Consider the following 16,172-nt stretch of genomic DNA (forward strand, 5'->3'; position numbering starts at 1 on the left):
GGACCATGAGAAGTTAATGATCACACTTGTCTGTGTTACCAGATGTCTTAGTCTGTTTTGTGTGGCTGTAACAGAATGCGACAAACTTGGTAATTTATCAATATAAAGAACAGAAATTAATTTTCTCACTGTTCTGGAGGCCATGAAGCCCAAGATCAAGGTGCTGGCAGGCTTGGTGTCTGGTAAGGGCCTGGTCTCTGCTTCCAAGATGATGCCTTGAACTCTGCATCCTCTGGAGGGAGGAATGCTGTTCCTCACATGGCAAAAGAGTAGGAGATAGCAAACTCACTCCCCAAACCCCATTTAACTGTGGCATTAATCCATTTAAGAGGGCAGAGCGCTTGAATACCTAAATACCTCCCACTAGGGCTCACCTCCTGATGCTGATGCATTGGTGATGAAGTTTTCAACACATGAGTTTTGGAGGGGAAAACAGTCAAACCATAGCATCTGTCTTATGGGCTTTTTGGGGAAGGTGTAGGACAACTCCAATGGTACTACTTTATATTAGACAATGAAAATTAAACTCTTTTAGGGCTGGAAGGAATTTAGGAACCATCCAGTTCCAACCCCCTCATTTATCCATTTGATTCAATAATTATCTGTTGAATTCTTTCTTTGTGCCTAATGTATAGTAGGATATACCGTCATGGATGCTGTATATACTGTGGTAAACAAAGTAGACCTGCCCTCATGTAGCTTACAAGCTAATAAGAAAGATAGATATTAATCAAATAGCTGCATAAATTATACCATGTAACCAGTACTGTCTTTAGAGGGAAAATACAGGCATTCTGATCAGGAGGGTAGGATCTAAACTCAGGAGGTCAGAGAAGGCTGAGATATCAAATGAAGGGCTTTCTGGGTAAAGGCCCTGGAGCAGAAGCCATGAGACCTATGGGCAACTGCAAGCAGGCCAGTTCCACCATTTTCTGAATGAGAAGAGGGTGAAATATTCTACTTCTGTGGAGCCAGGAAGCAGGCTGACTGATGCTCTAGTTTCTCTTTCTTTCTGCTTCTAAAGAGACTTACCCAGAAGCCTGGAACTATATGACATTTGTGTAGGTAGAATTGTTTCCATCCTAAGAAGAGATCTGCCCTACTTCTATGTGGCCTCCAGTCTCAGTGAGCTTAGGGTCTGTTGCGCCTACATTTCCAGGTCTTCACCAAGGCCCCTGCATTGGTGTTTCTATGAACCAAGCAAGGTCACTTCTACTGTTCCTCTTTCTGGACCACCACTTCTGTTCATGCAACCTAGCTCATGAAGATCATAACCGACCTTCATTTGGTTATGATCTTCGTGAGCTAGGTTGATCATGCATTATTTGCATAATCAAAAGCCAGCTTAGAACAAAATTGTATGCACAATAAAATTACAACTGTATAAAAATAATATACAACTTTAAAAATTTTAAAATTTAAATTATTTTTAGACTCATGGGGCACATGCACTGATTTGCTTCATGGGTATATTGCATGATGCTGAGGTTTGGGCTTCTAATGATCCTGTCACCCAAGTAGTGAACATAGAACCTGATAGGTAGTTTTTCAACCTTTGACCTCCTCCCTACCTCCCCTCTTTCGGAATCCCCAATGTTTATTGTTCCCGTCTTTGTGTTCATGTGTAACCAACATTTAGCTTCCACTTATAAGAATATACAGTATTTGGTTTTCTGTTCCTGTGTTAATTCGCCTAGGGTAATGGCCTCCAGCTGCATTTATGTTGCTGCAAAGGACATGATTTCATTCTTTTTTATGGCTGTATAGTATTCCATGGTGCATATGTACCATGTTTCCTTTATACAATTCATCATTGATGGACTCCTGAGTTGATTCCATGTCTTTGCTATTATGAATAGTACCATGATAAATTTACAAGTGCAAGTGTCTTTTTGGTAGAATAATTTGTTTTCCTTTGGGTATATACCTAGTAATGGAATTGCTGGGTCAAATGGCAATTCTATTTTTAGTTCTTTGAGAAATCTCTAACCTTCTTTTCACAGGGCTGAATAAATTTGCATTCCCACCAACAGTGTGTAAGCATTCCCTTGTATGCACAATCTTGCCAGCATCTGTTATTTTCTAACTTCTTAATAGCCATTCTGACTGGTACAAAATGGTATCTCATTGTGGTTTTAACATTCATGTCTCTGATGACCAGTGATGATGAACATTTTTTCAAAAGTGTATTGGTCACTTGTATGTCTTCTCTTGAGAAGTGTTTATTTATGTCTTTGGCCCACTTTTTAATGGGGTTATTTATTTTTTTCTTGTTGAGTTGTTTGAGTTCCTTATAGATTCTGAATATTAGTCCTTTGTTGGATACACAGTTGGAAAATATTTTTTCCCATTCTGTAGGTTGTGTGTTTACTCTGTCACTGGTTTCTTTTGCTGTGCAGAAGCTCTTTAGTTTAATTAGGTCCCAATTGTCAATTTTTGTTTTCACTGCATTTGCTTTTGAGGACTTAGTCATAAATTCTTTACTGAGGCCAATGTCTGGAAGGGTATTTCCTATGTTTTCTTTTATGACTTTTATAGTTTGAGGGTTTTACACTTATGTGTTTATTCCACCTTGAGTTAATTTTTGTATATGGTTAGACGTAGGGGTCTAGTTTCATACTTCTGTATATGGTTAGCCAATTTTCCCACCACAATTTTTTAAATAGGGAGTCCTTTTCCCATTGTTTATTTTTGTCAGCTTTGTCAAAGATCAGTTAGTTTTAAGTGTGTGGCTTTATTTCAGGGTCTCTCTTCTGTTCCATTGATCTATGTATCTATTTCTGTACTAATATGCTGTTTTAGTTATCATAGCTTTGTGGTTTAAAGTTAGGTTATGTGATGCCTCTGGCTTTATCCTTTTTGCTTAGGATTGCCTTGGCTATTTGGGCTCTTTTTTGGTTCTATATGAAGTTTAGAATAGTTTTTTTTTCTAATTCTACAATTTCTTTGGGCAATACTATGCATTCAAAAAAGACTTGGAAGGAAATAAATAAAAATAAAAGTGATATCTAATTGGTAGAATCTTAAACATCTTTTTTTTACTTCATTTTATGAGTGATATTTAAGAAACTTTTAGTACTCTTAAAATAGAAAATAATATTGAAATAATCCTGAGGGAGTGTCAGATCTCTTCCTTACCACCCAAATCTTGCTGTTTTCTTTAAAGGATATACTCATAGGGACTTTTGGAAATATTTAAATATGAGCTACAGAGAAATGTTGGGTTTCTCCACTGCTAGACTTTGAGACATTCACTAGCTAATGGGCTTGTGAGCCCAGGAGGCAGAGAGAACATGAACATTCTCCAAACTTCTGGGAAGCTTTATTTACTGAAGCCCTTGTAGGCCTCGTACTCTCTGGAACATGCATTGGAAAATGCTAGTGTGGTGGAAAGAGAACAAAACGTTGTGGCTACCTGGGCTCTGATGGACATTGTAACAAAGAAAGGCAAACTCCCCAAATGCTCAAATTGAACTTTCAGTCAAGCTTTATCTGTCTCTCAAGCAGCAAACAATGCCAGTTTTTTATTCTGCAAGCCATTTTAGAAGACAAAATGTTTAGCACAGTTGCACAGGTTAGCATGCTAGTGTACTGTGTACACAAGATGAAATGTCCTCAATTTCTGCATTAAAATATGCTTTACCCCCTTCTCAAACACTTATCAAATGTGACGTAGTAAAAGCTTTTGTTTCTCAACTACCTCACTGTGTAAGGCCTTAGAGAAAACAAGCTGACAAAAGCAAGCCTGGTTCTTTGGCTCTATGGGAAGAATGACTTTCATATCAACAATGTTAGAATAAAATGTCCTGATCCCAGATAAAGGCTGCTTGCTGCTTATACCTTGCCAGTGTTTGTCATATGCTGCTGTGGTTGGAACATTTTCTGGCAGGAAGCAATCAGGGGCCCTGTTAGGGAACAACAGAATTTTCTGCCATGTAATTCCTGAGCCTTTTTCTCCACTCTGGGAGGTTTCTCACGGGTCCAGTGGCCCCAGACCTCAGTCAGTGTTCCTCTCTGCCCACAGTGGCCACCACCTAAGCCATTTCTTGGATTCCTTTCACTGCAGGCCTAGCTGTAGGGGAGTCTGTCCAGCTTGCTTCCTTGCTGTGCCCAAAGCTTACAGGCCCTTTTCTTTCTAAAGGCATAATGCTAATTACTGGAGGGAATCCCCACTGTGTGTAACTAGGAAGAGAACACTGTGGAGGTGATGGCAGGTCAAGGGTCCTCACAAGGTCTGCACGGTGATACTCCCTGGTCTAGTGAAATGGAATAGGGTTTGACACTCAATAGGCTCTACTTTTAGCTTTTCCCAGTGGTCCAGGGAGGTCTCTTAAACCTATTTCTTGTCTCTTTTCTCCCTGGAGTCTCTTAGATTCATAGCAGGTGATATATATACCTGTTGCCACCTACATTTTCAGGTCTTCACTGGGGCCCACACATTGGTGTCTCCACGAACCAAACAAGGTCATTTCTACTGTTCCTCTTTCCAGACCACTGCTTCTGTTCATACAACCTAACTTATATATGTAGGGAGATTCACATATACACACCACACACACACACACACGGCTAAATTAAGCATTTTTAAAGTGGCAGACCACATTTTGAGGTCCGCAGCTTAAATAAGCAGCCATGTGACAAGAGTCATTGGCTCACATTTCAGAAGCGTCTCCTGTTTCTCTTCCTTTTGCTTCCCCATTTACTTCCCTCTATGTTTCTTCTCTAAGGAAGATTAAAAAGCACATGTGCCATCATGCTCTTCTCCCAAGTTCATGTCAGATGTCATTACTCAATCATGGCATTTTTTAATCCTGAATAAGCTCAGGGATGTAACCAAAGATGACTATCAGTTTATTAAAATGGGCATTGAGCAGTTTACTCCTGGGTAAATACCCCCAAAGAAATGAGAACTTATTTCAACAAAATGAAATGCACATGAATGTTTCTGGTGGCTGTATTTCCAGTAGCCCCAAACTGGAAATAATCCGAATGTCCATCAACAGTTGAATGGATAAAAATATAGTATATCCATATAATGAAATACTCTGCAGTGATGGAAAAGATGATCTACTGATACACACAGTTTGAGTTCATCTTACATAATGTAAAGTGAAAGAAGTTAGACATAAAGGAGGCATACTCTGTGAGTTCATGCATCGCAGTTCAGAAACAGGCAGAACTCATACATGATGGGAGAAGTTAAGACAGTGGTAACTGACTGAGAAGGGCACCGGGAAGCCTTGTGAGGGTTAGAATGTGTTTTGTATCTTGATCTGGGCGGTGGTTATATGGATGTGCACATATACAAAAATTTATTGAGGTGTATGCCTAATATTTGCACACTTCACTGTAGCTACCCCTCATTTCATGTCCTTAAAAGGGGGCACCAATTTGAAAATTATTGCCCAGCCCTTGCTTCTGTGTTTCTAGATATAAAGTCTTGAGTCTGACTTTGATTCAAGTCCAGGCTCTGTCACCTATCAGCTGTGTATCTTGAGGAAATTACTGAACCTCTTCATACTTTAGTTTCTCACCTATATAGAAGGGGTAAAAATAGTACCTGCTCTATAGCACTGTTCTGAGAGTTTAGTTGGATAGTTCATACAGGTTGATTCATACAATACCTGCCTGGTACATTTAGTGCACTCGTGAAATATGACATGGTGACTTGTTCTTTCTCTTCTGATCATCTAGTTCTTTCTCCTGCTGTCATCTATCCTTCTCCTCTGCCGACTTTCTTTCCTCCTTTTTTCTTCTTTTCATCTCCCCCTACTCGTAAAGCCAAAAACATGAAGTTTAAGTACATATATTTTAAAATATATTAAATACAATTTTACAGTTGTATTCATAATTTAAAAGTGAGTGCATTTACTGTTTTTTACACCTCTCCTTAAAACAAACTCTGCATTTATTGAACTAAAATTAGATGAAGATATTTATTATGTCTTACTGGCACTCAATGGAGTAACTCAGTGGTTCCCAAACTTACCTGCACATTAGAATCATGTGGGACCTTATAAAAATTTCAAAGCCCAGGACACATACCAGATCAATTAGATCACAATATCTGGGTCTAGGACACAAGCATCAGTAGCCACTGAAGCTTTCCAGGTGATTCCCGTATGATTCCAATGTGTAGACAAATTTGGGGACTATAGATTAATGGCTTTCTATTCCTTCCACAGTGTCTCAGCTACTTCAGCATGTGGTTCTGAATCTTGGCTGCACATGAGAATCACCTAAGAAGCTTCTAAACAATACTGCTTCTTGGGCCCTTTTCTGCATAAGGTCTGAATATTTCTAACATGCAACCAGCATGAAAAGCCCCATTCTAGCAGGGTTGGTATCCTGGTAGATTTTGTGATCGGAGTGACTCCAGTGCCATCTCCTCGATGTTCCTCTCAAATGCTTTCTCCTCATGTTTTTGAAAATTCCAGTCCTTTCTCTTGCAAGCCTAATATGGAGATGAGTGATGTGATACTGATAAGTTTTTGGTCTGTTTTGCTTTCAGTATGGGATTGTGCTGGATGCGGGTTCTTCTCACACAAGTTTATACATCTATAAGTGGCCAGCAGAAAAGGAGAATGACACAGGGGTGGTGCATCAAGTAGAAGAATGCAGGGTTAAAGGTAAGATGAAGACCAAGGGAAGGGGAGGCCGACAGTGGGGCATGAGAACATGAGAGGTGTATGGCCAGTAGAACAGAAGAGAAAAAGGAGCCCCAAGCATAGGAAGCCAAGTGAAGAACACAGTGCAGCTGCTGTTATGTTATCATTACATAAATCATATTGAAATCAGTCCTTAATGATCAAACCCTAAGAATAAACACACATAAATATAATTAATAGTAGCTCCCATCAACAGAACACTTCTGCATGCTATGTACTTAGTACTGAACATGTGTTACTTCATGTATTATTATACTAATTTTTGAAAAATGGGGCACTGAGGTTGACAGAGGTTATACCACTTGTTTGTTACTCAAGCTAGTAAGTGATGGGGCTGCGGTTCAAACCAAGTTCTGCCTAACTTCAAGTCTACATCTTAGCCAGTGCTTCTCAAACTTGAAACTGCTTGAGCTTGTCAAAAACACAGATGATGGGCCCCATCCCCTAGAGTTTCTGAGTCAGCAGATCTGGAATGAGGCCTGCGAATTTGTATTTCTAAGAAGTTCCTAGGTGATGCCGATCCGGCTGGTTCAGATATTGCTCTCTTAATCTTTATACCCTGATCTACAGCTTGGAAGACATTTTTCAAAGCTTTCAGCCTCTGTTTAGGGAGGAAAGACCAAATTATAGGTTCTTAGGGCTGGGAAAAGGAACTTACAGAACTTAAGTTTAAATTTTGTTTCACAGAGAAGGAAACAAAAACCTGGAGGATTAGTGCCTTGAAAGTAGCAACAGAATTGAGACAAGAATCTAGGTTCCCTAATTACACTCTAGGCTTCCTGCTACTCTGAGCTGCTGGATAATATATCAATAATTTTTTTCTTTTAAGGTCATAATATAAGTTAGAGTGGTTGACATTCCGCTTTCACTCCCTTTACCCAGTACCCCCCCCATGCACCATTGTACCACAATCTCTCTGACTTTTCTCTCTCTTAGCCTTTTGAGCTGGGAACCCACTGTTTATTTTTAGTCAGACCGATAGCCTACATCCTAGAAGATAATTGATTTTTAGTTTGATAGGCTATGGAATCCACTAATTTTCATAGTTTATCAAGAAAGTAGTAGAGAGGAGATATTTCCAAGAGAGCAAGTCATTCTACCCAGTAGCCCATCAGTACTGAGACTTTGGCTCCATCAATACTGAGACAGTACTTCTAGCCTTTCTTAAAGCCCAAATCCCTCATTTTATTGGCTTTTATTTAACCCACTGCCTTCCATTTTTAAAAGTTATTTTAAGGGCCGGGCATGGTGGCTCATGCCTATAATCCCAGCACTTTGGGAGGCTGAGGTGGGCAGATCAGAAGGTCAGGAGATGGAGACCATCCTGGCTAACAGGGTGAAACCCTGTATCTACTAAAAATACAAAAAAATTAGCTGGGCATGGTGGTGCGTGCCAGTAGTCCCAGCTACTAAGGAGGCTGAGGCAGGAGAATCGCTTGAACCTGGGAGGCAGAGGTAGCAGTGAGCCGAGATTGCGCCACTACACTCCAGCCTGGGCAACAGAGCAAGACTCCGACTCAAAAAAAAAAAAAAAAAAAAAAAAAAAAAAAAATCTAGAAGATATCTTTCTTCTGAGACTTAACCCATGAGCGTTTGGCCTAACAAATGCAGGATTTTTCCCTCTCAAAAGAGAGAGTTCTCTAGTTAATCAAATATTGAACACAAATTTTCTGAATCAGAACAATTAGCTGGTAACTTAGAGCTGATTTTCTCATGGTTATTAGGCTGTTTGAAAACCTGTGAATGATCTGGATAACTTATTTAAATAATTATCTTTAAAGCAATTACTCTGCTATGAAGCACTGATAGTGTAGATGTTTATCTTAATGTGAGATGAAAGTGTTGTTATAACTTCAAAAAGCTTAAGGAATCTTGGCTCTAATCCTCCATAGCAACAGTCAGTTTTGCTCTCAAACTGGAAAAACAGTTTTGCTAGGGAGGCAGGATATCAGACTGGAAAAGTCACCGAGGAGATGTAGATTCTGTTTCTCTTTCTTGTAATAGGAAGCAGCTCTACCTCAGAAACTTTAAGGTGCTGGCCAGGATCAGATAGCTAGTTAGTAGCAGCTTTCATCTTTTCAGTAAAAGCCAATTTGTCTGCTGCTTAATTTTTATTCTAAGTGTCATCTTTAGGTCTTTTAGGAACTAGTGTCATTAATTACAATGTTGTGGAGGAAATATCAAAAAGCAGCTAATGGAGTAGCTATCTATAAGATTCCTATTAAAGTCTGAGAACGTTATGCAATTGAATATGAAATTGCGCCATCCAGTGGCAGAATTATTGAACACTGGCCAGACCCAACTTAAAGTTTGGAAATTAAATCCTCTCAAGGCTAGGTCCCGTGAATTACCCTCTAAGTACAATAACCTAATGTATAGTACATCAGGAAATTGTTTTCTTGTATTTTTTTCAAAACACCATATTTTGATCTACTACTGTTAAGGTATGTTTTATAATTTTTTTTAAAAGATTGTTATCTTCTACATCTTTTCCTAGGTCCTGGAATCTCAAAATATGTTCAGAAAGTAAATGAAATAGGCATTTACCTGACTGATTGCATGGAAAGAGCTAGGGAAGTGATTCCAAGGTCCCAGCACCAAGAGACACCTGTTTACCTGGGAGCCACGGCAGGCATGCGGTTGCTCAGGTATAGCAGCATGTAGGGACCAAGAGTATCTGGGAGTTAGGCGTGGCAGTGAAAGAGCCTCTGAAGTTATGGGAGAGGGCCACACTCCCTAATACCCCAAGTTCTACACACCCAAGTCCATACCTAAGAAAGGAAATTTCAGTAAGTGAATAAAATGTCCAAACTCTTAGCATATATAGGGATAGGATTTTATGTATGTTTTTTTTTAAAAAAAAGAAAGCCCCCTTGTGCATCTCCCTATGGGGAATTCAAGAGGGATGGGGCACAGGGAGAGAAAGACTAGGCCCGTATACTCTGGGGTTTGGGGCTACAGACTTAGCTACTCAATATCTAGGAGGAAGAGGATAAGAGGAGACTCATAGACATCCCATGTCATAAATATTCACAACTAGCACATCTTTATATCACTTGATACCTGTGTGAATTATTTGTTCACTTGTTCATTCATTCAGCATGTAAAGCCTGCTTTATCCAGAATATGAAAACTCAACCCTCAAGGAAATCAGTTTCAATGCAGGGTGATCAGTGTTTTAATAGAGAAGTGCTCAGAGCTGCTATGGGAGCACATTTGGCCCTGCCCAGGGTGAGAGGCGGTCAGGAAAACTTAGAGGAAGGGATGCCTGAACTGAATCATGAAAAATGAGTTCGAGGATCGGGGAATGGCTTTATCAGCAGAGCAGACAGCATGCATTCAGTAACTGATGTTTATTCAGCTCCTATTATATGTCCGGCACTGTTCTAAGTACTTAGGATACAACAGTGAACAGGACAAAGTCTCTGACTTCATGGAGCTTGTGTTCTACCAGATGTGCAAAGGTAGGGAAGTGTGAGACGCATATTCAGAGGACTGTAAGTAGTCCTGCCTAGATAGAAGATAAGTGAGTAGTGTAAAATAATAATGATGATAATAGTAGCAGCTCATATTTATTGAGCCCTTCCTATGTTCTTAGCACTGCGCTAAGCACTTAATTGAACCGTCATAACAACTCTATGAAATTAATTATTGTTAACAAGATACAGAAGCTGTGGCTTACAAATGTGAAGTAACTCACCCAAGGTCACACACCTGGGAAGTGGTGGAGCCAGGATTCTGAGTGGGATTCTGAAAAGGAAGGGTCCAGGTCACAAAGTGCCCCATGGGCCATGCTAGGAAGTTTGGAGTTTATCTTAGAGAGAGTAGGAAGCCATTAAAAGACACTACACAACTCGTGACACTGGTAGAGAAGATAGATTGGAGGGGAGAAAAGCTGGGGATAAAAGGAAGGCAGTTAGCAGGTGTGGAAGCCATTTAGATGAGAGATGACAGGGGCCTAACGCCAGCTAGAAGGTAGCATCCTCTCGCTCAGAGACTCCCAGTGTTGCGTAGCCTAGATCTTGGAAGCAATTACATCCCATCTTCATTAAGACAACCCTGGAAGATTCCTTCTTCAGGTTTCAAAGTCTCAAACAGACCCAAGAACTGAGTTACAATATGGGGAAGATTTTTCCCAGGCTGGCAGCAGAGGAGTTTGGATGTCTATTCCAGGTCATTTGCCACCTGGTTTCTACTAGAACCCTAATTAAAAACCTGGAGCAGAGTCTGGCCATGTAACCAGCTAGGAGCCACCCACAGTAGCTAATACAGCACACAGCAGCTTCAGGTATGGTCATCAAACCGTACCCAGCTATCACCACTACGGTAATTGTAAGAGCCTTTAATAACTTTTTGAGCCAGGGAACTTCAGAACAAAAATGGTATTTTTAAGGAAAACCAACCTACGAAAGGATTGGAAGGATGTGGATTTGGAGAGAGATAAACAAAAGATTAATTCTGCCTCATCCAAAAGAAGGGTTCCTTGGACAGACATATGCGAAGATCCCCATCTCTCCATTTATTCCAGTGTATTATGATTCACTTCTTAGTAGCAGTGTGTGGATGCTATAGCTGAAATGGGTAATGTAATTATTAAAGCAAAAATGATAACCTCAGCTCTTCCTTTGTACAGGATGGAAAGTGAAGAGTTGGCAGACAGGGTTCTGGATGTGGTGGAGAGGAGCCTCAGCAACTACCCCTTTGACTTCCAGGGTGCCAGGATCATTACCGGCCAAGAGGAAGGTGCCTATGGCTGGATTACTATCAACTATCTGCTGGGCAAATTCAGTCAGGTGAATATCTCACAGCATCCATGGAGGTGGCTCTCTGGAGGCCAATGCCATTGCTATCTCAGGCAGTACTTGGGTCACTAGCCAGAATGAATGAATGAATGCTGGATGGATGGATGCATGGATAGATGGATGCATGGATGGATGGATGAATGAATTTACTGTCACATTTGTAAGGGTCACTAGAGGTGTAATTCTCTTACAAGACCTTCTATTGGGAGAATAAGGAAGACGTGTTTGCCTTAGGGAGGCATAAAGGAAATTAAAAATGTATCATTAAAAATTAGAATAGCTAACATTTGCCTTCTGCAATGTGTCTCGTGCTGTGCTCAGCACTTTTCATGTTTTCTCTGATTTCATCCTTAGAACAGTATGAGGTACTACATCATCCCCATTTTAGAGCCCCATATCGATGTCTAGAGAGGGTAATTATTCTGCCCATGGCTGTACAACTAACAAGTGACTGAGCGAGAATTTGAACTTGAATGTGTCTGGCCTCAGACCTCTTGTTTGTAAACACTAGTTACACTGCTTCTATGTCTGGCAGTCTGAGCTATGTCTTTGAAGCCCCTCTTTTCTTGCTGATAATCTGTTGTAGATCAGGAGCCTCTAGTGAGCTTTGCCTCATCTTTATGCACCTGTTTCTTTGCCTTAGGAAATCCCTGACTCCAATAGATAGTATGAAAAGCAGAGTGTCCAGAGACTTCTAGCACTGGTAACTGTACTGTCTTTCAGAAAACGAGGTGGTTCAGCATAGTCCCGTATGAAACCAATAATCAGGAAACCTTTGGAGCTTTGGACCTTGGGGGAGCCTCTACACAAATCACTTTTGTACCCCAAAACCAGACTACTGAGTCCCCAGATAATGCTCTGCAATTTCGCCTCTATGGCAAGGACTACAATGTCTACACACATAGCTTCTTGTGCTATGGGAAGGATCAGGCACTCTGGCAGAAACTGGCCAAGGACATTCAGGCAAGTATAACTCAATCCAGACCTGCCCTCCTCACATCTGTGCCTCCAGCCCCCACATCCTGTTGTTTTCTCTTTCAAATTCAGTAGTTTGTCTGAACTTGGTTATTGTACTTTCCAAACCTTTTTAGGCAGGATATTGAACTACATCTGGTCGACCCCTATAAATTGTTTCAACCAGACATCACCTCCCATGTTTGTTTACTGCGTTATCTCCATGGACATAACTGAGATCTTCTCTCAGGAAATAATTTCTCACCCTCATGGGGTTGATAATGAAAATTATGTGGTAGAATATTGTGTGTTGGAGGGGGAGTTGCAATTTATATCTCTTTTAGACCACTTTTTAAAGCTCTTTATCCTACAAACTACAATAAAACAGAGTTGTTAGAAATGACCTGGAGAGGAGAAGGAAACAAAAAACACTTCAGGAAAAGCACAAAATGTATCAATTGGCACTTCAAATCTTGTCATCTTGTCCCCAGATGCTTTCCGCATTTTGAAGACAAGAAAAGTTAAACACACTTTGGGAGGCCGAGGCGGGTGGATCACTTGAGGTCAGGAATTGGAGACCAGCCTGGCCAACATGGTGAAACCCCATCTCTACTAAAAATACAAAAAAAAAAAAAAAAATTAGCCGGGCATGGTGGCACATGCCTATAATCCCAGCTACTTGGGAGGCTGAGTCAGGAGAATCACTTGAACTGGGAGGCGGAGGTTGCAGTGAGCCAAGATTGTGCCACTGCACTGCAGCCTGGGCCACAGAGTGAGACTCTGTCTCAAAAAAAAAAAAAGAAAACAAAAAAAAAAAGAAAACAAAAGTTAAACATACTCAGCATCATGTGAGTACCAGGCACACCCTGACAAGTAAACACAAAGCCAGGATGTCACATCCAGCTGTTCCCTGTCTCCACTGAAAGGATAACCAGTTCTCTGCTCTCCTCCAAAGCATTCTCTCTTGTTTTCAAAACCACTATCAATAAGATGGTCCTGGGAGTAGGGGGCGCTGAGAGACATTCACTGAGCCTCAAAGCTCCATTAAGCTTCTTATCCACAGCAGCCTCCTTTCTTCTCTAGTAGGTTGTGGATTAGAAATTATTTTTATTGGGCCAGGCGTGGTGGCTCACGCCTGTAATCCCAGCACTTTGGGAGGCCGAGGCAGGTGGATCACTTGAGGTCCGGAATTTGAGACCAGCCTGACCAACATGGCAACACCCCGTCTCTACTAAAAATACAAAAAATTAGCTGGGTGTGGTGGCAAACACCTGTAATCCCAGCTAGTAAGGAGGCTGAGGCAGGAGAATTGCTTAAACCTGGGAGGCTGAGGTGGCAGTGAGCTGAGATTGTGACATTGCACTCCAGCCTGGGTGACAGAGCAAGACTCCGTCTCAAAAATACATATATATATATATATTTTTTTTTCTTGGATAGGAGAATGCTTGAAGAAAAGAATTTAAAAAATAAAGAATTTTAAAAAACTAATTTAAAAAATTTTCATACTATTGGCTTAAATGATGTAAAAGTATCTGGGAGTTTCTGATTCTCTCCTTGGAGGGAGGGTTGGTCCATAATGACATCCCTGTCATTATGTAGACTCCTGGAGAACTACCCCCAGGCCCAAATTTTTGACAACCTTGAGAGTTTCCTTATGAATCTGCTCCTGACCTAGATGATTAGGACTAAGCACTCAGGGACATTTCAAACTAATGGCATTTCTGGGCCCAGTTTTAACTATATCAGCATTCTTTGAATAGTCAAATACATTTATATCTGATACCACTTCTGGCGCCTGTTACACAAATCCATTTGTCACATTTATTCCTAAGGGTGAAAAAGGCAGGGCAGGCCATGTTGATGCCAGTAACAAGTGGTGGGATGTTGTACAGTGCCTACATATTGATTAAGTCAGACTGTGCCTTTTGTATCCAAAGCGTTCACACATGATGCTTTCAAGTGATTTTTCCATTCAGGTTGCAAGTAACGAAATTCTCAGGGACCCATGCTTTCATCCCGGATATAAGAAGGTAGTGAACGTAAGTGACCTTTACAAGACCCCCTGCACCAAGAGATTTGAGATGACTCTTCCATTCCAGCAGTTTGAAATCCAGGGTATTGGAAACTATCAACAATGCCATCAAAGCGTCCTGGAGCTCTTCAATACCAGTTACTGCCCTTACTCCCAGTGTGCCTTCAATGGGATTTTCTTGCCACCACTCCAGGGGGATTTTGGGGTAAGTTTGTGAAATGATGAGGTATAGGATGTCTTGTTTACAAGTTATAGAATATGTGCCTACAAAGGATTTAAATAATAGGATGTATTTTTTTCTTACATAATGTCTTGAAGTAGATGATTAGGGGTTGGTTCTTCAGCTCAACTATGTCAGAACTTGGGATCAGCTTTTTCCACTATCTTTGTGATCTTTTTGTATTAAGGTATGTTACTGCTCCAAGCACCATATCACTAGGTCACTGCTTCCTTTTTGGCTCTAGGCAGCACCTTAAGCCCAGGTTCATCTCCATTCTAGTCAACAATAGGAGTACTGCCTTTCCAGAATGGGGGAGGTCCCAAAGAGGTTAGCCCCAGCAGTGTGGGAAAACTGACTAGGGGGTTGTGCCCAGGAGACCTTGTGGGACAGACCTCCTACAGCCACAGAACAGCCACTCTGATTTGCCATCTCCTTTGGCCAAGTGACATAGCAGAGTTCCCAGGGCTGGGGATGCTAAATCTGCCTCTCCCTTGTCTCTGCCTGTCCCCAGGGATGTTTCTCTCTTCAGGATGTCACGATGCTTACTGCGGGTTAAGACAAGGACAGGTTTCCTGCTAGGGAACCCAGGATGGTGGGGAAGCTGATTGTCCACCTTGATCTCACTTTTTCCAGTGTAGAAATTGTGAGTTTGGGGGAAATTTTTCACAAGCTTGGTGCCAGGCAGAATGGGAGGAGAGGTGACATGCCTGTGAAAGTTTGATTCTCTTCCCATCTGCTTGGAGTTTTTTCACTTCTTTGTGGCCCTGGGAACTGTCTCATCTTCATATTTGATTTCTGGGATATTGCTGGTGATCATCTCAGTGCTGTACATTTGTTTCTGGTTTTCTGTGGTTGGGGAGCATGAAGCCAGCTTGCTTCCATGCCACCATTTTGGAATCAGACATCCAAGCATCATATTTTCTTTCACATGCAAAGCAAAAGCAGGAGAGACGTTTAAGGTTTTCCTTGCACACATCTCTTGCACACACATTTTGCAGAAGTGCCGACTGACATCTTTTCAGATCCTGCTGGCCAGAACTTGGTGAAATATATACTCTAAACCAATCTGTGCTAAAGAGAAATGGATCAATATGGTTAGTTTAGACAAATTATTGTTTATCACTTGAAGAGTCTTTTTTGAGCATATTGCTTTCCTCTACTTGGGTAAAATCAGGACTTCATAAGCGAGGAAGAAGGGGGCTAGCTATGGGGTATGCACCTGTTAAACAGTCTGCCATAGGTGGCTTCTCAAATGTCAGGAGGAGGAGCAGCAGTTAGATGACACGGCTGAGGGTTTTCCTCTATAAAGACATTTAGGAAGTAGAAACTCAGGGAATCCCAAAGAAACATTGAAGATAACATCATTGTCATTATGTTTTGAAGAGTTGGGGGATTATTTGAATCCTAGCTCCAAATTCCTTATTTTCTTAATAACGCCAGAATAAGATAAAATATTTGAGCAGAGGCAGAAGAGATGCCTCTTAATCGACTCAGTC

General features: G+C 41.0%; 1 protein-coding gene across 1 annotated transcript in view; it reads left to right on the plus strand.

Annotated features, from left to right (window-relative positions):
• The window catches only part of CC2D2B (coiled-coil and C2 domain containing 2B), a 344,324-nt gene that overhangs the window by 149,398 nt on the left and 178,754 nt on the right, over positions 1 to 16,172 (plus strand). Inside the window, 5 exon segments of the mRNA XM_050802958.1 lie at positions 6,512 to 6,629; positions 9,166 to 9,316; positions 11,302 to 11,461; positions 12,194 to 12,433; positions 14,401 to 14,661. Coding sequence (XP_050658915.1) covers positions 6,512 to 6,629; positions 9,166 to 9,316; positions 11,302 to 11,461; positions 12,194 to 12,433; positions 14,401 to 14,661 — 930 coding nt within the window.

This window comes from Macaca thibetana, chromosome 9, assembly GCF_024542745.1.
Source record: "Macaca thibetana thibetana isolate TM-01 chromosome 9, ASM2454274v1, whole genome shotgun sequence".
Lineage (NCBI taxonomy): Eukaryota > Metazoa > Chordata > Mammalia > Primates > Cercopithecidae > Macaca > Macaca thibetana.